The 25,727-nt window shown below is 39.3% G+C and overlaps 1 protein-coding gene across 1 annotated transcript in view; it reads right to left on the reverse strand.

Moving 5' to 3' along the window:
- The window catches only part of GADL1 (glutamate decarboxylase like 1), a 139,677-nt gene that overhangs the window by 90,518 nt on the left and 23,432 nt on the right, over positions 1 to 25,727 (reverse strand). Inside the window, exons 8-10 of the mRNA XM_039224196.1 lie at positions 23,341 to 23,457; positions 18,597 to 18,661; positions 18,238 to 18,319 (exon numbers count right to left, since the gene is read on the reverse strand). Of these exons, the coding sequence (XP_039080127.1) occupies positions 18,238 to 18,319; positions 18,597 to 18,661; positions 23,341 to 23,457 (264 nt within the window). The remainder of the gene's footprint in view (positions 1 to 18,237; positions 18,320 to 18,596; positions 18,662 to 23,340; positions 23,458 to 25,727) is intronic.

Raw genomic sequence — 25,727 nt, forward strand, 5'->3', positions numbered from 1 at the left:
AACATCATACTATGAAGTACTGTATTTTACCTGTCACATGGATTCAAAAACAAATAACATGGTTATGAATCTCAAAATTACATTACTTTGGATGCACAAAAATAGTAATTTACTTTTTCTTTAACAGAAAACATTTCTGATATGAAGCTACATTCTTTCTTTCTAATGCAAAGCATTTAATATGGTCCCACTTCCAGAAAACCTCAAGATTCTAAGTGATTTCTCAGACCATTCCAACTTTATGTCTCCCTCTGAGAGTTTTCTTCCTCTTGCTGTTAGTTCAACATTGTTGGGATATTCACAAATGCCACTGAGGAGGGTTGCTAGAAAGAAAACAAAACATCCTACTAAATATGAATTCTGTAAAAACTTCATGTAAATTCATAACAACCACAATCTTCAGTAAAAGAATATCCCATGCAATATTTGGGATATACTTATACTAAAATATTATCTGTTGTTTATCTGAGAGTCAAACGTAACCGAGCATCCTGATTTTCATTTGCTAAATCTGGCAACTCTTTCCTGAAGCTGGGGAGCGCACATCTGATTCCTTAGTGCGGTCACTGCTGTCCTTGTGCTGACCACCTGCCCCATCCTGAGCTTACCCCCAGATGATCTCTCCATGTTTCTGCTTCCGTCCAAAGACCAGCCATGGCCTCACAGCCATGCTCCTCACTTCTTGTCCTTATTTCCAGACTCCCTTGTGCATTCTTATTTATTTTTAGTCCCTTCTGGATGAGTTCCTTGCCAGATACTCTGAAACTTATAGTGGGCTATCTCAGTCACTCTTATACTTTAATATACCCCGCCCCCACCATCAAGTCTATTTAATTTCTGCTTTCCAGACTGACATGAGGAATAGAGGAGAGAAAAGGCGTCGCAACTCTCTAAGCCCCACCTAGAACTTGAGCCAAGAGAAGAAAGTCCTCATATATCCTGTATTTACAGGGAAGTTCTATTCTTCCTTGGTCCTCTGGGGCTTACATACTCATATTTAATACTTGGTTCCTCTTCAAACACTTTTCTCCCCACCTCAAACTGTTTATCTACTTGGGAAAGAAAGTACAAACTAAAAGTGGATTCTGGGTGACAAGACATCCTTGCAAGAGTAACTTTTGAAGGGCACTTGGGTGGCTCAGTTGGTTAGGTGTCCAACTCTTGGTTTCAGCTCAGGTCATGACGCTGGGATTGTGGGATGGAGCCCCACATCAGGCTCCACACTGAGTGTCGATTAAGATTCTCCCTCCCCTCCTTCCTCTCTCCCCAACTCATGATCTCTCTCTCTCTCTCTCTCTCACTCACTCACTCCTGTTCTCAAAAGCTAAGAGAAAAAAGAGTAACTTTTGAAGCTGAAAAGGTAAATATTTGTCACTCTTGATCTCTGCTTTCATTTTGGCCATTGCCTGACTGTAGTAAAACAAATCAGAATTCCATAACATAGCTTAAGTACTTGGGAGGTTAAAATCTCTTTCACAAATCATTCCTGGCGAGAAGAGTAAATCAACGCTGTTATCATGGATCCATTAGAAAATAATTTAAATGAGAACACTCCAAAACTTAAGGAACTGAACCAAAATCGCCCGCAAATATAAAATAATACTCTTGCAGAACAGAAATGTAAAGACGCAGGAGAAAATGTGTACCAATTAAGTAAATAATCAAATTTAATAAATACGTGAATAAAAAACTAAATGCAATTAGTCATTCCTTATGGAGAGAAGATACACTAAATCAGGAAAAAAAAATTTTTAATTTAAGATTCCAGGCAAGAATATAAGGCAAAAATTAAATAAAAATGATACAAGTAAAGGAATGGTATATATTCTGCTAACATATTTGAAAATGTCAATAAAATGTAGTAATTGTTTTTAAAAATGTAAGTTCTTGAAATTGATCAGGAGAGCAGGAAATTCTTAGTAGTTCAATGAAAATGAAAAAATTAACATTAGATCAAAGGATTATCTCCCTCAAAATTTCTGAGCAGTTTTATGATTGACTTTTCTGAACATTTCTAAAAAATGAATATCGTCTGTGTTATCGTAATTATTCTAAAATGAAGACAGTTTAAAATCCACTCAAAAATACAATCCAACCAAGATTTCTCTCTCTCTCTCTCTCTCACACACACACACACACACACACAAACACACAAAGTAGATCAATCATATGTCGACAAAAGTTAAAATTCAAATATACAAATCCATCAACACATTAAAGCAAATTACTAGAATAAAATGAGGCAAATTAATGAGGTAATGTAGAAAATCTATTAAGGCACATTTGATTTTGTTTAAGGAGTAAAATGATAGAACTACCTTATTAGATAATAAAAAAGAAAATAGTAAAATTCAATACTCATTTTTAAATTATTTCTCAAGAGGATTTATAAAAAAAATGCATATTTAAGACATCTTTAACAAAATCACAAAGAAGACAAAAATGCCTTCTATTTACTGATATTACTGAATATATTTTTGGAAATTCTATCAGTACATTATAATTGCTGATAACTGATATGAAGCTTACATATTAGAAAGAAAGCAAAATTACAGTTATATACTGATATAATAATATATGTGGAAAATATACGAAAATAACTTTAAATCTTCCAGAAGTAATAAGAAATATGGTAAAGTAGTAATAAATAAATACTTAAGTTTCCCTTTATAGCAGCATTTGCAGTTAGAAGATTTTTTTAATTTTATATATAATAATAACAAATATACAAATGTATGAATAACATTAATAGTAAAACATATCCAAGTCCTCTGTGAGAAAATCCATCAAAATTCTATGATATAATGTCCGAAGTCTTTTTTTCCAACTAAACAGGAAAGAGTAGGAAGGATGGAGTATGAAGCTACATTAGCCATGAATTGATCCTTCTTAATGTCATGCAGTCAGTACACAGGGGTTCATCTCTGCTCTTGTAGACCTTTGAAATTTTCCATAATAAGAATTTAAAAAAGAATCTTTGTGTGAAATAAAAGAAATTTGATTAAATGGAGAGATGTACCATGTTCCTAGATGGAAAGGCTAAACTTTTGCAAAGATGTTAAATCTCAAATTAATCCATAGGTTTAATATAAATCCTAAATAAAATCCCACTGGAAGGTATTTATATTAAAAAAGGGTTTCCAAAATCCATTTGGAAGAATAAACAGGTGAAATTAACATTTTATACCTTTCCTCTCCAGTTTATACACTGATAGAATTCTGCAATTCCTTATGTTTTAGAGACTCTGTTTTTCCCAGGACAAGTTCCCATTTCCCCTCATTGATACATAGGCTTTGAACCACATTGGGTTTCCTCTGGTGTTTCCAATGGGATAACTTGCTCTTATAAAAGTGGTTTCACTGACAACCTTTTTCTATAGGTGAATAGGCAATGGGGATCACAAAATGTTGTCAATAGAGTATCAAAAGAACAGATAGTTAAATGAGATTTCCAAATACCAACATCGCCCAGTTGAAGAAGATGGTAACACCAGCAGGTTTAGCTTCCTGTATTTCCAACAGAGTCACTGATAACAGAAGTGGCTAGGACTCAAGAGGTGTTTGGATGGGATGGGAGAAGAGATATTATAAATTTTTCAATGGAAGAGAATCTTCTTAAAACATAAACAGAAGTTCATAAATGTGTACTTCTGAGCTGGACTTCAGATGCCAAATTAGCTGCTTCCATGATAATGGTAACCATCCTTAAAGAAACAAATATTCTTAAGACTCAAAAAGCCTAACTACCTCTGTTTCTTATATCAAAGAAAGGGGTGGGATGGACAAAGAAAGGGAGACCTCGTTATAGAAGCAAAATATATTAATCTTTTAATATACAGTAACACATAATTTCATCTATCAAAAATTTTAAATGATTTAACTTTGGCTAGCAGGTTACAAGTAATTTTTATGTTCCTCATTATGCTTGACTATGCTATCCTGATTTAATTGCTTTCAAAATGGAAAGGAAATACCAATAACTGTTAAGTCACGTCTGCTGCAATGAACTTTTCTAGACCAGCCTTTTCAGCAGGGGTGTTCTCTTACCTGATCTGCATTCCCTAAACACCTGCTTTTTACTCCATTACATCACTCTATTACATACATTCTGTGTTCCGTGTTAGCTATTTGCTTAAAATTTGTTTCTCGTAATAGCCTTTGAGGTCCCTTAGGAGGTAACACATAGGAGGCAGCACATTTTTGTGGGTTGAATGAAAGGATGAATAAACTAACAAATGCTTATTCCCACTGGTGGAGCTGAATAGCAGCTGACTATTAAAAAGCTAAATTCTAATGACAAAGGACTAGATGAACCGGAAATACTCCTACTGTAGAAAACAAAATATACTGAAACAAAACATAAAAACTGCATCTAGTGAAAAGCATCACAGATCTATATGAGACAGAAATAAACTTCTGGAAGGTCCAAGGACAGGAACAGAGCTCAAGAAGTTCAGCCAGAAATGTCTACACCAGGGACATTGTAAGACTGAGGGAGGACAGCTAAGACAGGAGCCAGAAGGGTAGAAGTGAGGGGACAGAGATAGTGGCCACCATGTGTGGAAACCTGTTGCACCACCACCACACGTCACCAACAGGCACTCCAAATACTTCAGGAAGCAGAGTTCAAAGGTGTTCAGGGTCACTAAGGGCAGTAAAGGAATCCTTTCTCTTGTTTAAGATTCAGAGGTCTCCACTCTGAAATAGTGGTACAGGGTATATACTATGGAGATCAAAAAAACCTTCAAGCCTTGGTCCTGGACTGCTAATTCTCCCAGATGCCGAGAAAAATTAAAATAAAATCTTCTCTCAAGGAAGATAACTCCACTCCAGATTTTAAATTATTCCTAAAGGTATAATATTCAGTAAACTGTCAAACATTATAAGATGTCTCTCTAGATAGAGAGCCAAGAATCACAGATACAAGAATCAATGAGAATATCACTCAAGGGTATTTAGATATCAGAGTTACAGAGGCAGATTATAAATCTAGGCGTACAATGTTCATGGAGATAAGGGCTGATCTTACAAATGTCATCAAGAACCTAGAGGTATTGTGTATATGAAAAAGGCTCAATTAAAATAATAAAACTGGATTAGATAAAGCTGAAGACAGAATTCATGAATTTCAATATAAGTTATCAAAATTATCCATAGCAGGGGCACCTGGGTGGCTCATTCGGTTAAGTGTCCGACTTCAGCTCAGGTCATGATCGTAATGTTCGTGGGTACAAGCCCCGTGTCAGGCTCTGTACTGACAGCTAGCTCAGAGCCTGGAGCCTGCTTCAGATTCTGTATCTCTCTCTCTCTCTCTGACCCTCCACTGCTCTCTCTCTCTCTCTCTCTCTCTCTCTCTCTCTCTCAGAAATAAATAAAACATTAAAAGTTTTTTTAAATGAAAAAATTATCCATAGCAAAGCATGGAAAGACAAAATTATGAAACATACAAAATAGAGTAAGAAACAGTGAGAAGATCTAAAATACATTTAATTGGACTGTCAGAAAGAGAGAGTAAAGGAGGGAGTTAATAATTAAGTGGATAGTTTTCAAAATTTTGAAATGCATAAGTCTACAGATATAATAAGCCCAATAAAGCCAAAACAAGATAAACCAAATAAAATCCATATTTACAACACCAGAGAAAAGCAACAGACAATTAAAGAAAACTTGAAAATCTTAAAGAAGCCAAACTAAAAAGTAATTTTGTCATCCAAAAAATGACAGTTAGTTAACTTTCTAACACAGAAAAGGAAAAAGGAAAAAAAAGTCATTAAAGCACTAAAAGAAAATTACTGTCAGAATTCTACCTCCAGAAAACAATGAAATAAAGCCATTTTCAAAGAAGGAAAGCCTAACAGAATATGCTACCTTTGGATCCACTAAGAAATTCCTAAATAAAGTCTTTAAGAAGAAGGAAAATTAGGCTGGATGGAACCTTGGAGATATAGCAAGCAATGAAGATATGTGCACAATAATGTTCAAAGCCAAGTTTTGTAAAAGGCCCGAACTGGAATAAGCCAAGTGTCCATCGCTGGAAAAAAGATAAACAAATTGTGCTATAATCATATGGAACACGATACAACAGTGAATGTAAATAATCATCAGATTGTGTCAAAACATAGATGAATCTTACAGCCATAAGGCAAATCTGAGCAACAACACAAAGCCAAGCCAAAAAACATATATACTGTATGACTCCTTTGGAAAGATAAAAGTAAACTATATTATTTGAGGGTCCAGCCTACAGAGCAGAACTAAAAACAAAGCAAGAAAGTTGATAACCAGAAAGAACACATGGGGGACTTCTGGCTTTCAAGTTATGTTCTTTGAATTTCTCTGTATGAGAACTACCTGACTTTTTTTTATAACAATAAATTGAGCTGTTTATTTACATTTTATGCAAATTTTTATGTTTTTCTTATATTTCATAATAATTAATTGAAAAAAAGACTGGGGTGCCTGTGTGTCTCAGTCGCATAAGCAACCAATTCTTTTAATTATTAATTTTTTTTTGGTTTACATCCAAGTTAGTTAGCATATAGTGCAACAATGATTTTAGGAGTAGATTCCTTAATGCCCCTTGCCCATTTAGCCTAACCCCTCTCCCAGACCCTCCAGTGACCCTCTGTTTGTTCTCCATATTTAAGTCTCATGTTTTTGTCCCCCTTCCTGTTTTTATATTATTTTTGCTTCCCTTCCCTTATGCTCATCTGTTTCGTATCTTAAAGTCCTCACATGAGTGAAGTCCTATGATATTTGTCTTCCTTTGACTGACTAATTCGGTAAGCAACTAATTCTTGATGTCAGCTCAAGTCTTGATCTCATGCTCCTGAGTTCAAGCCCTGTATTGGTCTTCCAACTATGATTCTCTCTCCTCTCACTCTGCAACTCCCCCACTCATGTGCATTTTCTCTCTCTCTCTCTCAAAATAAATAAATTTTTAAAAAAATCTTTAAAAAGGAAAAAAAGACCAACATCTTCCACTCTCCCAAAAAAGCCCTTAGAATGGACTACCAGAGAAGATATGGAATAATTTTTCCAATTAACAAAACTCCCTAAATTATAATTTTTTATCAATATCCTAATGGCTGAAGGGCAGGTATATTTTCTGTGTGAATGTATATGCATAAGTGGTTGCATACATGAGTTATGTACACCTTGAATTTAAAGATATGGTGACTTACAGAATTTCTCTTTTTCTATGCAGGGAAATTAATTAATTCTACAATTAATTTTTTTATTATATACCATTAACAATTTTCCTACAAATTAGGTTTTAAATATAATTACTAAAACCAACGTAGAATAAAGCTACATTTACCACCCCTGAGTTTCTACAAAATCAGAATAATTCTGTTGGGCATTGCCAGGGAAGAAGACCCCAGAAGAACATTAACTCCCTGAAATTTTCTGTCCTTGAAACAGCAAAGCTGGAAAGACTAATTCAGAATGTCAGGTAGGTTTTCAGAACTTTCAGTTTCTTTCAGAACTCTTTCTTGAAAACAACATATGACAATCAGAATTGTGCAAAAGAAAACAAACGGAACAATTTTTTCCCCAAGAAGTCAAAAGGGCCTCCCATGTCATACCAGGGAGTGGAAATAGAAGAGAAAGCTTGTTGCAGTGAGTTCATTAAAAAAAAAAAAGGCAAAAAAAAAAAAAAAGACAGATGCTTGGAATCCTTTAAAAATGTTAAACCAAATTTTATCCACCTGAGGCAGGTCTAGCATGCTAATTATGGCAAAAAATTTTCCATTAGCTTCATTCCGCATTTCCTTTTGTGCCTGTGTTTCCTTTTTCTTAGATTTTAGCTTATAGAACCCTCCCATATGATGAGACCCTGATTAGTTTTGTTACAAGGTAGGATAGGAAAAAGAAAAAAAGCAATCTGTAAATAGAATCCTCTTTCGGGGATATTTTCAACTGCTAGGACACAAGCGTAGAATTACTCCCCCCTCCTGCCCCCAGTTTTTATCATTTCTTAGCAAATCTGAAGGTCTTCTGTGATGATCGGCAGAGAAGCAAAGGTTGGGGTCCCCTACTGAAATGCGATGGCTGTTATGAAGAACAAAATCTTTACCTGGAAGGATATCAGAGAGATTCCCACACTCTGAGACTTCTCCAGAAATAGACAGGCAGGAGATATTAAATCCAATAGAGGCCAACACCCCAACTCATCTAAGTCAAACTGACGAAATTAATGTAGCTTAATCAGTAGGACCAGGTGGCAGTCACCCAAAGGTCTGAAGGAACTCAAGGATGAAATTGGGAAGCTGTTGGCCAAGATACTGGATCCAACACTGCAAACAGGCAGATTGCGAATGTCATTTTGTTCATTAGAAGGGGTCAAGAGAGGACCCAGGGAGCCTTAGAAAAGCAAGTATCTCTTCCACTTGTCCAGTCGCCAATAAAGAACAGCATCATTAGACAGTAAAACAAAAATAACTTCCTAGGGGAAAGACAATATGGTTTCTGAAAAAGGAAAGCATGAGTCACTGATTTATTATTGGTCTCTGAGGCATGTAGATAAAAGGCCAAATGTTGGCACAGTTTCGAGTAAGGACTTTTTTTTTTTTAAGTGCCAACATGAAAGGGGATGTGAGGAGGTAATGGATATATCAAACCATATGGATAAGACAAACAATTTTTACATCCCGTCAAAATTGCAACATACGGGCAGGAAGGGACACATTTTAAGACTTGGAAGAGATCAGGTGGTGATGATAAAGGACATACTACTTCACACCGCGGGTAACAGATTTCAAACACACTACCATTTGATGGTATTGGAAAAGGATACAAAATAAGTTCGCTTCAGGAAGCATTTCACTGAGCACTGAATGGCAAGCTTTGTACTAAGCAGTGGGACTATAGCAATGAACACGATCCCTTCTGCCCTCTAGCAGCTCAGTCTGCTATATACTGACTGCAAACACCATGGAAAAGGTGCTGCATTGGGACCTGTGCCCATTTATGACAAGTTGGTAACTATCGGTCAAAATCAGGTAGTAGAACCACAATTATGCAATAACTTATCCCTTGGAGCCACAGTTCACAAAGGAATTAATATATTAGGCTACATGGAGCATAGATCTCAAAGCACAAATCCTCTGTTAAAATTAGTGACAAATGTAGTACCAACACATAAACCCTAAAGCCCAATATTACTGGTTTCCTCAGCGAAAAAAGACAATGGATTTTGAATATGTGCAACTTTAACATTAATCATTAGATCCTTGTAAAAAAGGAAAGCAGACATGATAAAGGTGTTTGTCATGACTGATGGACACCACATGAGCCTTTTTTATTTTGGATGTGATGCACACATGTATACAAGCACACGCACACAGTTCCAAAAGCCTCGTGAAAAGAAAATCAACTTCTGTTTATCACAATTTTTAAAAAGCCAAGAATTTAAAAAGGAAAGGGCTATTTAGCAACCATGAATTTGACGGGTTCTGCCAGTTTTAGGCAATCTCAACCTTGCTGAAAACTCTAAAAATGTTCCCTGATCATGTAAGAACATCTAAGACATGGAGAATAATTTTGGCAGCATCAAGCACAGGAAACTGATCTCTCCTACAAGCAAAATGCTTCTTTTTTCTAATCAGTTTTAAACACCTACCTTCCCCTTTTTCTGCCACATTACTTAGGAGGCTGTCATTCCAAAGAAGATTACAATGTGTGTGTGTAGGGGAAGTGTGAGTTTTCTCTGGCGTGAAAATAAGAATTTCTTTGGTGATCAGATTGTTCAGTATTTTCAAGCCATCTCATGCCACTTCCATAGGAACTCCATGAAGAAAAACAAGGGGCTGACAAAGAAATCCACCCAAAAGCAAGCATGGTGTGTTCTAGTTTCTCTAATAAATCTACCTTCCCTTCCTTCTTTCTTTTCCTGCACGATTTTGTTTAAAAAATGGCTTATAATAATTATCATCTGTAGTATCAGTTCCCACTCAGAATAAAAACCTAAATGGGGCTTAAAGGGAACATATTTCTCAGGTGTAATATTCCAGTGAAACCTCTCTGACTTCTCCGGGGCGGGGGGGGGGTTGGGGGAGGGTGCGTGTTGGGAGAGGACATTGGGCTCCTTTCTCTTGTTTTCTCTTTGCATCGCAGAACCGGGCCCATAATATACGTTCGGTGAGTGTGTATTGAATAATCTCCTGTCCTCTTCTTCCTGCTACTCCTTCTCCTAAAAGTATCGCTGGTTCCCCTAACGAGTATAAAGAGTATAACTATTCTCCTAAAGAATAGAGGAGGATTCTGATCTTCCTCTAGAATGAAGAAAGGAATTGCAAACTCACTAGCCTCACATTTGAAAACTACTTATAGTCCACAGTTGCATGTCAATATCTCTGTCTAGCAAAGAGCCCTAATAGATAATAGATAACATTAGTAGGAAAATATATACGTGTGGTTATACACATGGCTTACCTGCTAAATTGACAAAGCTAAAAACCCCTGTGATGTCAGAAGTTAACACACATGCATGCGCACACACACCTACACTCATACTCTACTAGTGAGAAGGTAAGCAATATTTTAGAAGGAAAATTAGGACGAAAGTATAAAAAAGCAACATGAAAGATCATCATGGCTCTTCTACTTTGGGGAATTTATTATAAAGAAAGAATATAGGATATACACAAAGATTTAGCCCTCAAAGAGGCAGCCCAATCTCTAATATCCAAACATTGAAACAATCTAATTGAGTGCTTGCTTCAGCAGCACATATACTTAAACAACCTAACTGGTCAGCAATAATGAGATGGCCAAGTTAATTATAATATAACAGACTGAGAGAATACTATGCAGCTGTCTAAAATGTATAGAATGCATATTGGTTAAATAAAAAGCATTTGGTTAAATGAAAATAGTATGCTAAAAGCAAAATACGTTATAATTTTTAATTTTTATTTTTTTGAGAGAGTGTGTGTGCACATGAACTGGGTAGGGGTCGAGAGAGAGGGAGAGAGAGAGAATCCTATGCAGCCCAATGCAGGTCTTGATCTCATAATCGTGAGTTCATGGGGATCATGACCTGAGCCAAAATCAAAAGTCAGATGCTTAACCAACTGAGCCACCCAGGCGTACTGCTGGGTGTACCCAGTTATAATGTTTTCAGATTAGGTATATGTACCTATGTATTTGTATATTCATTTAAATGAATATATGCAAAAGAAAATATATAAATGGACATCGTCAGTTATCTCTGTTGTCTCTTTTTCATTTTTCTCCATATCTGAATTTTCTGATTTGTCTATATACAAATTGCTTCTGAAATAAACAGAAGCTATAAAAACAGACATAATAAAAAAGTCCACAGGACCAACCTAGTCTTTCAAAAAACAATTAAATTTTTTAAAAAGTGCCCCCCTACACTGTTGGTGGGAATGTAAACGGTGCAGCCCTTCTGGAAAACAGTGTGGAGGTTCCTCGAAAAATTAACAATAAAGCTCCCCTATGACCCAGAAATAGCACTGCTAGGAATTTACCCAAGGGATACAGGAGTGCTGATGCATAGGGGCACATGTACCCCAATGTTCATAGCATCACTCTCAACAATAGCCGAGTCATGGAAAGAGCCTAAGTGTCCATCAACTGACGAATGGATCAAGAAGATGTGGTTTATCTATACAATGGAATACCACATGGCTATGAGAAACAATGAAATCTGTCCATTTGTACCAACATGGATGAAACTTGAGGGTGTTATGCTGAGCAAAATAAGTCAGGCAAAGAAGGGCAGATACCATATGTTTTCACTCATGTGTGGAACAGGAGGAACTTAACAGAGGACCATGGGGGAGGGGAAGGGGAAAAATAGTTGGGGAGAGGGAGGGAGGCAAACCATGAGAGACTCTTGAATGCTGAGAACAAACTGAGGGCTGATGGGGGTGCAGGAGAGGGGAGGGGGGTGATGGACATGGAGGAAGGCGCTTGTTGGGATGAACACTGGGTGTTATATGGCAGCCAACTTGACAATAAACTATAAAAGAAAAAAAAAAGTGCCCCTTAAATTGTTTGGTGAAACAGGAAATCCCTATGAGTTAATATCAGTTGATAATGGTAGGTAGAAACGGAGAGGAAAATCCTACATTCAAAAATTCACCTGATTGGCATGTTTCTCATTCTCATATATCTGTTAGGGTTTTTTCTTCCTTAAACTAAAAAGTCCTTCTAATAAACACTAAAAATCAAAAAGCCAATATGGAGATTTTTCTCCATCTATGCAACTGATTCTTAGAATATATTGCCTTTTCTTTTAGATCAAAGCATCAAAATTGCCTTTGATCCAAAACATCCATGTAGTGCCAGCATTTACATCTGATGTCAACCTATTTATAATCACAGGGGTGTTTTTTTAAGTCTGATTTTCTTTTTATCCCAATGATGCAAAGGTGATTAGTGACAGTACAATTCCAAGAGCAGCAGCCCTGCTTTCTTTCGGAAGCTGTTTTCTTTACTAATACAGGACATTAAAAATGAACAGCCAGTCACTCAGGAAAACAGCATTGTGAATGTCAGGGCTCGGAGGGTACAAATTAGGGAATTAGTTTTTCCCTTAACAGAAGTACATTCACTAAGTAATTTGCTTTCTTTTAACTAGAGTTATCCCCTTCCATTAACTGGCGAAGTAAGTCCAAATTAAAATCGCTATTCATCAATTACTGCTGGAGGCATGCTCAAGCCTTGTGTTAGGACCTAGCGATAAAACTCATCAACTGCCATGTTCATCATTGGTATCTCAGAGCTCTTAAGAGGAATGATTTGGAGTTGGGGAGAAATTGGGAACTCCTACTTATTGCTGACAAGATAGCAAATATTTTTGAGGGTTTTTAATTTGTTTAAGCAGTGGATTTTAATTTCATCCTTGCTTAGTGAATTCTTTTTTTTTTATTTCTAGGAGAGAGACAGCGTGAGCAGGGGAGGGTCAGAGAGAGAGGGAGTCACAGACTGAAACAGGCTCCAGGCTCTGAGCTGGCAGTCAGCGCAGAGCCCGACGCGGGGCTCGAACCCACGAACCGCGAGATCACGACCCAAGCGAAAGTCGGACGCTTAACCAACTAAGCCACCCAGGCGCCCCGTTGCTTAGTGAATTCTTGCTAAGCACTGGGAGTATAGTGGCATGTAAAAATAACATAGTCCAATCCCCATACAGCTTCTGCTCTAGAGGCAGGGAAAGTTAATGTATGAGCAATCATAATTACCAGTCATGATGAGAACTTACAGGAAGGGGACAGGGTCTGAGAAAGAATAATGGGGAGATGCCAGTCCACCTGGTAAGTCTGGGATCTTTTCTTTAAGGAGGTTACATTTAAGCTTCAACACAAAGAATGACAGGCATGAACATTCCTTCTTCTCTCAAAGAGTATTATGTTAGCACCCCTCTTTCCTGATGTTTTTCCTATCTCCCCACCCATTCCAACCTCAGCTTTCATGGACTCTGAACTTCCTCAGGGCCAAATTCTACATCTTCTCTTACTTCCAAGTTCCTCCCAAGACTTTCCATTCCACTCCTAGGACCTTGGAGAACATCTGCATGTCAGGAATTCCCAATATTCTTTTCCAGCCCAGGCCCCTTTTCCTAGCTCTGGATCTATATGCCCACTGCCTATGTGACATCTTCACTCGAAAACTTCCTAGGAATCCCAAATTTAATGTAGCCAACGCTAAAGTCAAGATATTTCACTCTCAAATCTTCTCATCCTCTGGCAATCTCCAGCCGCCTACACATGAACATTCACTCAGTTGCTGCATCACTAATCAGAGTCAATTATGACACTTACTTGGTCCTCATCTCCCTCATATAAATGGCAATTCAGCCCTGGCTACTTAGTGGATAGGTATGTATAACTTCAATTTCATCACACTTTTTCATCTCCCCTGCCATCAACTCTTGCTTAGATACTGCAGGCTTCTTAATCTTGCATTCATTCTTGCCCACCTCCAATTCACCATCTTAAATGAACATCTTTTCAGATTACTTTCTGGTTTTAAAACTCCTTCTTTGTTCTGGGGGCACCTGGGTGCCTCAGCCGGTTGAGCATGACTCTTGACTTTGCCTTAGGTCATGATTTCACAGTTCGTGAAATTGATTCCTGTGTCAGGCTCTGTGCTGACAGTGTGGAGCATGCTTGGGCTCATTTCTTAAAATTCCTTCCTTTCTTAAAAAGAAAAACAAAAGTGTACGTGCTTTTTTTTTTCCTGCCTGAAACACCTCAGATCTCCCTGGTATGCATTCTCTGAGTGCCACACTCTTTTCTGTATCAGATAGGGGTGCATTTGGCTGCAAATGACAGATCACCCAATGGAAATGGTTTTGGCAATAAGGACGTTAAATGACCTCATCTCACAAAATATTTGCAAGTTATCACTTCCAGGATCAGGGCAACACTTCAAAATCATTATTCAAGACTGAGCCTTTCCCCCTTTCAGCTCAGCCAGTCTGTGCATGTTCACTTTTTGATTTAGGGTCATCATCCTATGGTTGCAAGGTGGCTATCAGAACTCCAGGCATCATGTTCTGACCCAGCTTCATTCCAGGTAGAAAAGGGGAAAGGATGCCTTTTTCTTGTGTAGATCACCCCTAGCTGCAGGTAAAACATTTCTCAAGAGCTTCCTCGAGGCCGTACTGACCATAACTGTATCATATAGTGGTCCTTACTGCAAGGGAGACTGGGGAGATAGTTTTCGGGAGGCAGAAGGAAAGGAGGTTGGAATGGCTATAGAATATATGATCAACAGTGTCGGACACATTCTGCGGAGGACTTATGAAAATAATAATAAAAGAATTAAATATGAACATTTTGTTCATCATCTCCATGGTAAGATGATAAACTCTTTGACTACAGGGAATGTGCCTGTTTTATGAACCCCAAATTAGCACAGCACCTGGCCTACCCAGGAAGTCAGTGTTGGCTGAATAATGAAAGAATGAATACGAAAGAGAACAGAGGCAGAAAATAGGTGCCAAAGGGACAGAAAACTGCCAACGCAAAACGTGCTTAAGCACGTTGTCCTATTCCATCGCTCATGGTTCACCTCTCCATCCCAGATAATTGAAAAACAATCCTTTATGTTAAGAGGCACCTGGGTGGCTCAGTCGGTGGAGTGTCTGACTCCATTTTGGATCAGGTTATGTTCCCAGGGTTGTGGGATCGAGCCCCATGTTGGGGTCTCCACGGAGCATAGAAACTGCTTCAAAGTCTCTCTCCCTTTCTCTGCCCCTCCCTAGCTCATGCTCTCACTCACAAAAAAAATAAGAAAGAAATAATAAAATAAAAACAATCTTTTGCTTTTAAAAGAAGCAACTTTTGGGGTGCCTGGGTGGCTTAGTTGGTTAAGCATCTGACTTCAGCTCAGGTCATGATCTCGCAGTTCGTGGGTTCGAGCCCCACGTCGGGCTCTGTGCTGACAGCTCAGACCGTGGAGCCTGCTTAGGATTCTGTGTCTCCCTCTCTTTCTGCCCATCCCCTGCTTATTCTCTCTCTCTCTCTCTCTCTCAAAAATAAATAAACTTTTTAAAATCAGTAAAAAAAGACAACTAGCAATAATGTTCATTTCTTTGTACAACAAATGCAATTCTCCCAAATTTTTAATTCCTACCATGTAAGTCGACCTGGGTATTGTTTTTATTGAGACCCAGGAATGAATTCTTTACATAAATAAAATAAAATCGTCACCCCTTTAATAGAGTTAGATGATGTGGAAAATTTTGAATTGCATCAAGTACATAAACACAAATCAATTCTTGGCTAAAATATCATTCGTCAAGAAAAATGTATAAAAGCTAGAAAGTTATTTAAAAGGGCAGTCGTCAAATTTTTGGTCTAACTTTTTCACTCCTGAGAGCACCACACCAGCTGATAAGGATGTCTTTCGGATTGGCGGACTGGGGAGAAGGCAGATGCAGAATGCCAGGCACAGAACAGATTTTTGACATATTTTTGTTCTTCTGTCTAGAGCAAAGGAAAACCTGGGTTTTTTCCTAACTCTGTCATGTCCTAAATATGTACCACAGGCAAGCTGAGGGTGTTCCTTGGCTCACGAATGATAGAGTCATCTTAAACTACCTTTCAGTTAGAAAATGAAGTCATAATTTGAGAAGTTAAATGCAAAAAAAAAAAAAAAAGAAAAGAAAGAAAGAAAGAAATCGTGTTGAATACAGTCAACAGCAGCCAACCTAATAAAATAAGAGGCAATACATTCATACTTCTGAGAATATTTCTATCCCTAGATGCAGAATTGGTTCGTAGCTTCTGATGGCTACTGAAGGGGAGGAAGAAAGTTTTCTTTGTCCTAGGTTCTTCTAACTGGACTCAGAATTAAATTTCCATTTAGGGGCACCTGGGTGGCTCAGTCAGTGAAGGGTCTGACTTCAGCTCAGGTCATGATATCACGGTTCGGGAGTCCAAGCCCTGCGTCAGGCTCTGTGCTGACAGCTCAGAGCCTGGAGCCTGCTTCAGATTCTGTGTCTCCCTCTCTCTCTGCCCCTCCCCTGCTCACGCTCTGTTCTCCTGCTCTCTCTCTCTCTCTCAAGTATAAATAAACATTAAAACAAATTTTAAAGAAAGAATTAAATTTCCACAAAGACAGATTAAAAAGAGAGAAAAACAAAAGTTTTATTATGGGCACGTGGAGCCCAAAGAACGAGATCAAGACCCAAACAAACGACCAATGCTGTTTTTATGCGTTTTAGACAATGAGACAATAAATCTGTGAGGCACTGACAGGATAAAGAAGACAGGTTTGAGAATTTTCATTGGTAAAGAATTCAAGTGGAGTTTGGGCTGAGGTAGTAGATTGGTAAAAAAAAAAAAGAAAAGAGTTTCTTTGTGAAGCTTTCTCGGCTCTAAAGTTCCTGTCTCTGGTAGTAAGGATGTCTTGTTAGTTCTTACTATAGAGAGGGTACCTTTCACGTGGGAGATTGGTCTTCTGTTTTCAGAAGGACAGAGGGGACCTGAGTGTCCTTGCACTGACCGATTCCCAAGGAGCTTCAATTCAAAACAATCACTGTGCCATCAGGGCACATTTTCAGTGGCCTGCCCGTGGCCCCTACTAGGGCATTCGGTTTGGTCACCTCTAAACACAAGGAGGGCAGACACACACACGTCACAATTCATTTTGAAAGAGAGTTGTGACTATCTGCATGCGCAAGACGAGGTTTTAACGTTAAATATGGTTTTTGTTTGAAACAAAATTCCTTAAAAAGAGAAAATGACTTTAGCATTGGCAAAGGGAGTCCCCCTAAGGAAAAAAAAATGTAAACAGATGGCTGAGAAGGATCACCCACATGCTGCACGCAGATCCTGAGGAGGCACTTCTAAGAATGAAGTGGCACTTCCCAGCCTGGGCCACTTCCCACAGGAGTCCTTATTTTACCCACGGAAAAACACAGGGTATATACATGTGGCCAGGAGGTAGCCCCCTCCCCCCCCACCGCCCCGCTGTGATCCAGACTAATTCCCCACCCCCTGCCTCCTTCAATGTTCCAGAAGAAGATAATAAATCAGTGTTTGGTGCTCAGCCCGGAACCAATATCTTCCCATACCCGTGTGCTGTTAAGCCCCAGCTAAGCGTATTAAGCACCCAATTTAATGTATGACACACATCTGTTCCACCCTCTCAGCAAGCAGAAGTTTCAAGATAACTTCAATCCCAGGCTTAATCAAGGAGAACAAAATCTTGGCCATGTTTAAAACCGAGTTTCAAATATAATCCAGATGAAGGCAAGAGAGCCCATGTGGCTGTAACTAATGAGATTCTGTAAGACCTAAATCTAAGCCACAAAAGCACCTGAGCAGAAATACTAGATTTTTTTTTCTTTCAATCTGAGCCCCCTCTTGATTTTTCCTTTTCAGGCCACTGCCATCAACTGAAGACCTTCCACCGTATCTGGACCAAAGCACAAAAACATAAGCTAAAGAGGGACACCTGGGTGGCTCAGTCGGTTAAACCTCTAACTTCGGCTCAGGTCATGATCTCACGGTTTGTGGGTTCGATCCCCGCGTAGGGCTCTGTGCTGACAGCTCAGAGCCTGGAGCCTGCTTCAGATTCTGTGTCTCCCTCTCTCTCTGACCTTCCCCTGCTCACACTGTCTCTCTCTCTCTCAGAAATAAATAAAACATCAAAAAATTTAAAAAGAAAAACATAAGCTAAAGTGGGTCCTCTGAAAACACAGTCTGACCTTCCGCCACGCCCACAGACCATAAGAGGAAAAGGAGAACTCACGGATTTGTCTCTTACAAGGAGAGCGCAGCACTGAATCCCAGCCATCAGCATCTTGTGGGGGTTCCACGCCACCGAGTTGGCTCTGGCCCGGAAAACAGAAAGGACAAGGGACAGAGACACGTTAAGTAGCTCCTACTGGCGGCAACAAGACAATCATTGGTAGCACGTGATACTCACACCTGGGTGTTCCAGAGGATTCCTCGTTTGAAGAATTTAGGGAGTTTAGGGGTTTGTTTCATTTAATTTTAAGTCAAACAATTACTTGGTCTCTTTGTTTTCATACTGTCACTTTAGCGTGCAAAATCCACACTGACTCCCTCCCCTAATGCAAGGCACCGCGCCTAGAAAACCCTATTTACCTGTGGATGCCATGCAGGAGGCTGCGGTGTTTCCTCGACATCAGCGCGGAGCCTCCCCAAGAAGCCTGTGGAGATAGTTAGAGGACCATAACCACGTTATTCCATGTCATTCATTTGCCAGGCGGCTGTCATAGAAAACCCTGAGTGATGACGTCAATGTGCCTTACTGGATACCTTGTGGGAAGCCCAGGTTAAGCCATGGCTACTCCAAAAATTTTGACCCTCGCTCTCACTCAGTCAAGAGGAGCCCCATCGCAATAGTGGGCTCCCATTGACCCTTAGGATTTAAATCCACACATCATAAGGAAATTGGTATAGTAACCTGTTGGGTTGTGTGTGGATGAAAAGTGGTTTAAAAGACAGAGTCCACATCTTATCGAACGTCAAATCTAAAATAGACAATATCCTTTGTTTTTTGTTTTATTTTTTATTTTTATTCTTGGTAGGTGCATGTTCTATTTATTTGTAATATGATTTACTGTCAAACTGGCTACCATACAGTGTGTACAGAGTGCTCTTGGTTTTTGGGGTAGATTCCATGGTTCATCGCTTACATACCACACCCATAGCTCATCCCAATAAGTGGCCTCCTCGGTGCCCAGCACCCATTTTCCCCTCTCCCCAGGCACACATCTCCAAAAGCAAGGGAATTAAAAGCAAACATGAACTATTGGGACCTCATCAAGATAAAAATCTTCTGCACGGCAAAGGAAACGATCAACAAAAGTAAAAGGCAACCGATGGAATGGGAAAAGATATTTGCAAATGACATATGGGATAAAGGGTTGTATCCAAAACCTCTAAAGTACTTAGGAAACTCAACACCCAAAAAACAAATAATCCAGTGAAGGAATGGTCTTTTTAGTGTCATTATGGAAACATAGTTGCTATACGATGTTATATTAGTTCCAGGGGTACAACACAGTTATTCGACAATTCTATATATTTCTCAGTGCTCACCGTGACAAGCATAGACACCATCTGTCACCATACATCGTTATTACAATATTATTGACTATATTCCTTATGCTGTACTTTTCACCTCTGTGATTTATTTATTTTATAACTGAAACTCTGTGCCTCTTAATTCCCTTCACCTACTTCACCCCCACCCATACCTCCCCACCTCCTGTCTGGCAGCCCCAAGTTTGTCCTTTGTATTTAAGAGGAAAGTGGACAATATCCTTTGCAATGCTGGCATTCTCCAAGACACAACGTGCCAACGTTGATCATGAGATGCCATTCTGAATAATAAAGAGGTGCACGGTCGACAGGGTGCACCTCCCTCCCCCATGGTCTTCTGTTAAGTCTCTCAAGTTCCACATATGAGTGAAATCATATGATATCTGTCTTTCTCTGCCTGACTTATTTCACTCAGCACAATACCCTCCAGTTCCATCCACGTTGCTGCAAATGGCAAGATTTCATTCTTTCTCATTGCCAAATAGTATTCCATTGAATATAAAACCACAACTTCTTTATCCATTCATCAGTGGATGGACGTCTGGGCTCTTTCCATAGTTTGGCTATTGAAAGGGCTGCTATAAACATGGGGGTACACATGGTGTATGCATCAGCACTCCTGTATGTTTTTCTCTTTGATTAATTACTTAGGAAATTACTAGCAATACCAATCCGGGCAGGAGGGTGGAGGCCAGGGTGGAATTGAGATCCGGCAGCATCTAAAGACCCTGATGAGAAATACATACACTGTTTACTCCCTCCCCTGGGACAGAGAAGGAAGGGTGGGTGAGACACCTCACAAAGCACTGGTGGGAGTGAAAAACCTTGCAGCAGCCCCAGCCTCTGCCTTAGAGAAGAGCCAGACCAGACGGTTCTTCCAGTCTGAGGCAGAGGCTGCAGTAACATTTGTCATTCTGAAGGAAGGCTAGCGCCAGAGACAAAAATGTCCAAAGAAAACAAAGTTTTCCTTAAGCACTTGTGTAAAAATGCACTGAAATTAACCAAATATATGACACTGCAAAAGGTGAGAGTCACCACCTTTTGTGTGCCACCAAGAAAGAAAAAACAATGACATCAACATACCAACTTCAGAGATATTACAGTGTAAACAAAGTAAGTGTATCTTAGAATTAATAAAATATGTCACAGATGCAGGGCAAAGTGGTTTTATGGGACACCCTAAAGGGCAGTAATTACACTTTTAAAAAAGAAATCAAGTGGATAACAGTTTTTAATATTTTATAGGATTTAAAAATATTTTAGAGAAAATTTCAGACAGGCCAAAGTCATTACTACAATTTGGCTAATTTGTATCTTAAAGTTAATAAACTATCTGTGGTATACGAAGTTTCTTAGAGATTTTTAAAGTTTTTTTAAACTTTATTATTTAGTTTGAGAGAGAGAGAGAGAGAGAGGCAGAGAGAAAGGAGACAGATAATCCCAAGTAGGCTCTGTGCTGTCATTGCAAAGCCTGAAGTGGGGCTCAGTCCTACAAACCATGAGATCATGACCTGAGCTGAAATCAAGAGTTGGATGCTTAACAGACTGAGCTTTCCATGCACCCCCCCTTTATAAAATTTTATCAACAGATGATTCAATATGATTATTATAATAACATAATGTAATGTTTCATTATATCCAGCCTGCAATCTTTTTTTTTAAGTTTATTTATTTATTTTGAGAGAGAGAAAAACAGCACAAGTGAAGAAGGGGCAGAGAGAGAGGAAAAAAGAGAGAATCCCAAGCAGGCTCTGCATTGTCAATGTGGAGCCTGATTCAGGACTTGAACTCACAACCTGCAAGATCATGACCTGAGCCAAAACCAAGAGTGGGAGGCTGAACCCACTGACCACCCGGGGCATCCCCAGCCTGTAATATTAAAGTATGAGTGAACACTGCCTCAGTGTGAGAGCTAATTACGTTAACAGGTCAGATAAACTGTTATCTCATTTGTCTAATACTACTAGATGCCTACTAGGTGTGAATCGAATACTTTGTGGGGCTTAAGTATTCCCTTATAAGACGGTTTCCTTAAAAAAAATCCAACTTTTTTTCTTTAGAAAAACCTAGGGAGTTTCTCATTCATACTTAGAAATCACAATTCTCTCTGAGCCTCTCTTAAGTCTTTAATCTCACCCCCAATTTAGAAACTGCTGTACTTGCTCTGCTTTCTCTAAAGTACATAATCCATATTTGATGTTTCTTTTATGAGAATGGAATTTTTGAGTATAACTGCTGATATACTTGATTTTTCCCCCTTATTTCCACAGTCACAAAGTACTCACTTCTTATTATCTTTTAGGACGTAATGTATTATTATGCTCCTAAGTCTCTAAAAATCAATAAGATAAAAGCTGAAATGTGAACAGATACAAATGCTACAATCTCATTTAAAGTCACAAATAATCTACCTGAAGCATTGCCATCGGCATACTAATAGAGCCTGTGACTCTGGCGAGCGAGCTTTACGTTACTGCTGCTTTTACCAAATATTAGCATCTGCTTAATGAAAGCCTTGAGCTGCTGAAAAATCCTCTTTGAAACACAGACACTTTGCTTTGAAAGCATCAAATCATACAAACTATAAAATCACGTGTAGGCATCTCCCCCAAATGCCTAGTTACCTTCCATTCAGAAAATCAAGAATAGGGTTCTTCCTTTTTCTGCTAAGGAGGATGTGAATCATTCACTTACTAGAAGGCAGTTCCCTATCAGGTCATCACTATGTTCAACCATCACTTCTTTTAGGTTGAATCAAGCTTATTAACTCCTGGGTTTATAAAAAGGAAAAGAAAAAAGAGAACCAAAAAGCTCAGCCAGCATTCAGAACTGGCCAGATTCAAAGTTTTAACCCTGGATTAGCAGAATTTGAAGAGTTACCTTTAATTAAGGGAAAATTTATTATGAACAGCTCTAGGACTTATAAAATTAATTAGAAAAAAAATCAATTCTTTAAGTTAGAAAATTATGAGGAGTGTAAGTTATCCCAGTCCCTCTCAAATAATTATCTACGATGGATCCAGACAAAACCTGTTGTAATTATAGCATGCAATTATGTAATGCAGCATTTTGCATTTTCTGGCTGATTGGAATCATGTAATTTTAGAGCTAGAAGACTCCTCACAGACCACATCGGCCACTTCCCTCTTTACAAATGAAACCAAAGCCCAAATGGGTAAGGTCACAATGAAGAAGAGGCCAGTTAGGACCCAAAGTCAAAGTCTCTTGATTCTGTAGTTCAAAGCGCCCCTCATACCACACCTGCATCATGACAGTAGTAGATTGAAGGGGCCAGAGGAAATGGTTCATGGGAGAAGAGGAAATAAAATAGAATCTGGAAAACAAAACCAAAATTTACATCAAGTCTTGGGAACTTCTTCTTTATTACCTTATGGAAAATGACATATATATTTCCCCTAATTAGAAAAACACACTTGGGGTGCCTGGGGGGCTCAGTCGGTAAAGTGTCTGACTTTGGCTCAGGGCATGATCTCGTGGTTCATGAGTTCAAGCCCCACATCGGGCTCTGTGCTGACAGCTCAGAGCCTGGAGCCTGCTTCAGATTCTGTGTCTCCCTTTCTCTCTCTCTGTTCCTCCCCTTGCTCACGCTCTCTCTCTCTCTCAAAACTAAATAAACATTAAAAAAGAAGAAGAAGAAGGAAATACACAAATAAAAGAAGCTGGGGAGCTCACGTCTAGTTTCTGAGAAATGAAAGACTTCCCAGCACAGCTGCAAATAGACTAGGAAGCTGAACCAATGTGTACATACGAATGCACTTACATCCACATGAAGCCACAGGCCGTGCCTCTCACAGATGTCCGCTATTTCATCCAGAGGATCAAAGGCACCCAACACGGTTGTACCAGAGGTGGCACAGACGAGAAATGGAGCTGCTCCCTGTGAGGAGGACCCACACACAAGAACGGTCACCGTCACCCCTACACTTGTCCTGTAGCAGGCTGGTAAACAGAATGGTTATACATCTAGAGATTTACTCGGTTCCGTTGGAGGTGCCATTCGTTCAGAGTGCTTTGCAACTTCTCCACAATATGGCTGCTTGTCATATCAAAGAGATCAAGGAAATGTAACAAAGCAAGAGTCCTTTGTCCCAACTCCATATGCATCCTAACTATTTTTACTCTCATTTTCTTTCCGTAGTATTTTATATTCTTAGATTTCCCACATAGAAAGGGAGGAACCTCCACCCCAAAGCCAGACTGGCATTCTGTGTGGTTCCTAACTCCTTTTGGGGGCATCTCACTGGGGACTGAGTGCCCACATTGTTGAGCCTCCACAAAATAACCAAGAGGGTGAGTGGAAAACAAGCAGCTCCAGGTACAAACCCTGGGGACTGTCTGCCTGTCTCTTTGTGAAGTAAGTGAAGTTACAAAACAAAGAGTGTGCTCAGGTACAAATTGGTATCAGGGGGATAAAGTAAACTCACTGGGATACACTTCCCACAATGGGTACCCCACAGAGAAATCCATTAGAAGGTGCTAGAAAAGAGAACCTGTGTCACTCCTACCATGATTATGCCTCTTAATACAGCGATGGCTGAATCTTGTAGAGTGAACAAGTGCCAGAGAGAAATGGGGGTGGAGGCAGGGAGGGAGACTGTGGGAATATACACAGAGATGAATGGTAATTCCAGCCAAGCAAGCCAGACGCCCTGGTCCCATAAGGAACTTCAGAGCAGCCAGAGAGAGTGAAGTACATGAGATTGTTTACCTTGTAGATTCATCCTAGCATGTCAGCAATGAGGCTTTCTCACTGTGGAAGTGACTTAGAGGGAAAATTTGCAGACACAAGTAGGGGTAGCAATGAGAATCCTAAGATTCTAGAGCTCTTGAGGAATAAGTGACAAGGACGTTCACTGCCTATGAAAGTCATTTTGCCTCTGTTTAGGATGGAGTCATATTTTTCTCTCAGTTTTACCTTGAAGCTCAGCTGTCCCTGCAATATATTTTTATGTCCCATTTAATGTCAGGTGGTGTTACAGTTGAACCAGACTCATTCCCATTTAGCTGACCTTTGATGGAAAGAAGTTACTTCTCAATGGAAAGCGGAGCAGAGCAAAGACAATTAGTCCACATCTTTTTTTTTTTAATATTTTTATTTATTTCTAGGAGAGAGAGAGAGAGAGACAGCGTGAGCAGGGGAGGGTCAGAGAGAGAGGGAGACACAGACTGAAGCAGGCTCCAGGCTCTGAGCTGCAGTCAGCACAGAGCCCGACGCGGGGCTCGAACCCACAAACCACGAGATCATGACCTAAGTGAAGGTCGGACGCTTAACCGACTAAGCCACCTAGGCGCCCCCACATCTTTAAATTGAGATACACAGGACGTAAAGTGATGGACATGATGACTCCATCTGCCATCTGGGGAGATGGTGGTGACACATGGAATCCAGTCCATCCAAACCTGATAGAGCAGGGCCAGTAGGTGAGAGAGCCCCTGGGAAACTATAGGTTTTAGGAATTCTTCCCTGTGCCCTACTACCAACAGATTATCTTTATCATGTCTTTATCATGTCAGTGACCTAAGTAAAATGAGACCAGATTTGCATCAGTCATTAAAAGTAAGAGAAAAAGCAATTTCCTAAGAGCATTTAAGGTGTCTTTAATGTTTGGACTGTTCCTTATAAACCATATGACACCCTGAGCAGTTGTGAAAAAATACCTTTGGAAGCTATTATAGCCTATTAATGAGTTTTCCTCACCTTTTTAACAATCTAGCTATAAATATCAAGCCCAGAAATTAAACTTTTGCAATCTGGATTTAACCTTCCCATTTTTTTTCCTTTCTCATATTTCATGCAATTAGTGAGAAAATTCAGTGGAAACAGTATTGATTGTGTGCTGCTGACGAGCTATATTCCCTATGAAAGTTTGTCATTTAAAACACTTGTACACAAAGGTACTTTCAAATATTCAATGGTTATACGAGTTTGATCTTTTCATAAGAACTTTAGAGCCTCTGATGCTTCTGCAGTTTTCATAATGGTGTCAAGTAAAGGTCACTGCTCAACAGATTTTTAATGGATTGTGGTGGGCCAGGGAACTGAATCCCAGCAGAAAAAAAATTGATGTGCCAGCCCCACATCTGTAACAGTACGAGTTAAAAGCTTGAAACAAAAGAGCGAGGTCTGAAGCTACTGGGGAAAAATAA

Source organism: Hyaena hyaena, unplaced genomic scaffold, assembly GCF_003009895.1.
Source record: "Hyaena hyaena isolate Hyena2069 unplaced genomic scaffold, ASM300989v1 scaffold_1548, whole genome shotgun sequence".
Classification (NCBI taxonomy): domain Eukaryota; kingdom Metazoa; phylum Chordata; class Mammalia; order Carnivora; family Hyaenidae; genus Hyaena; species Hyaena hyaena.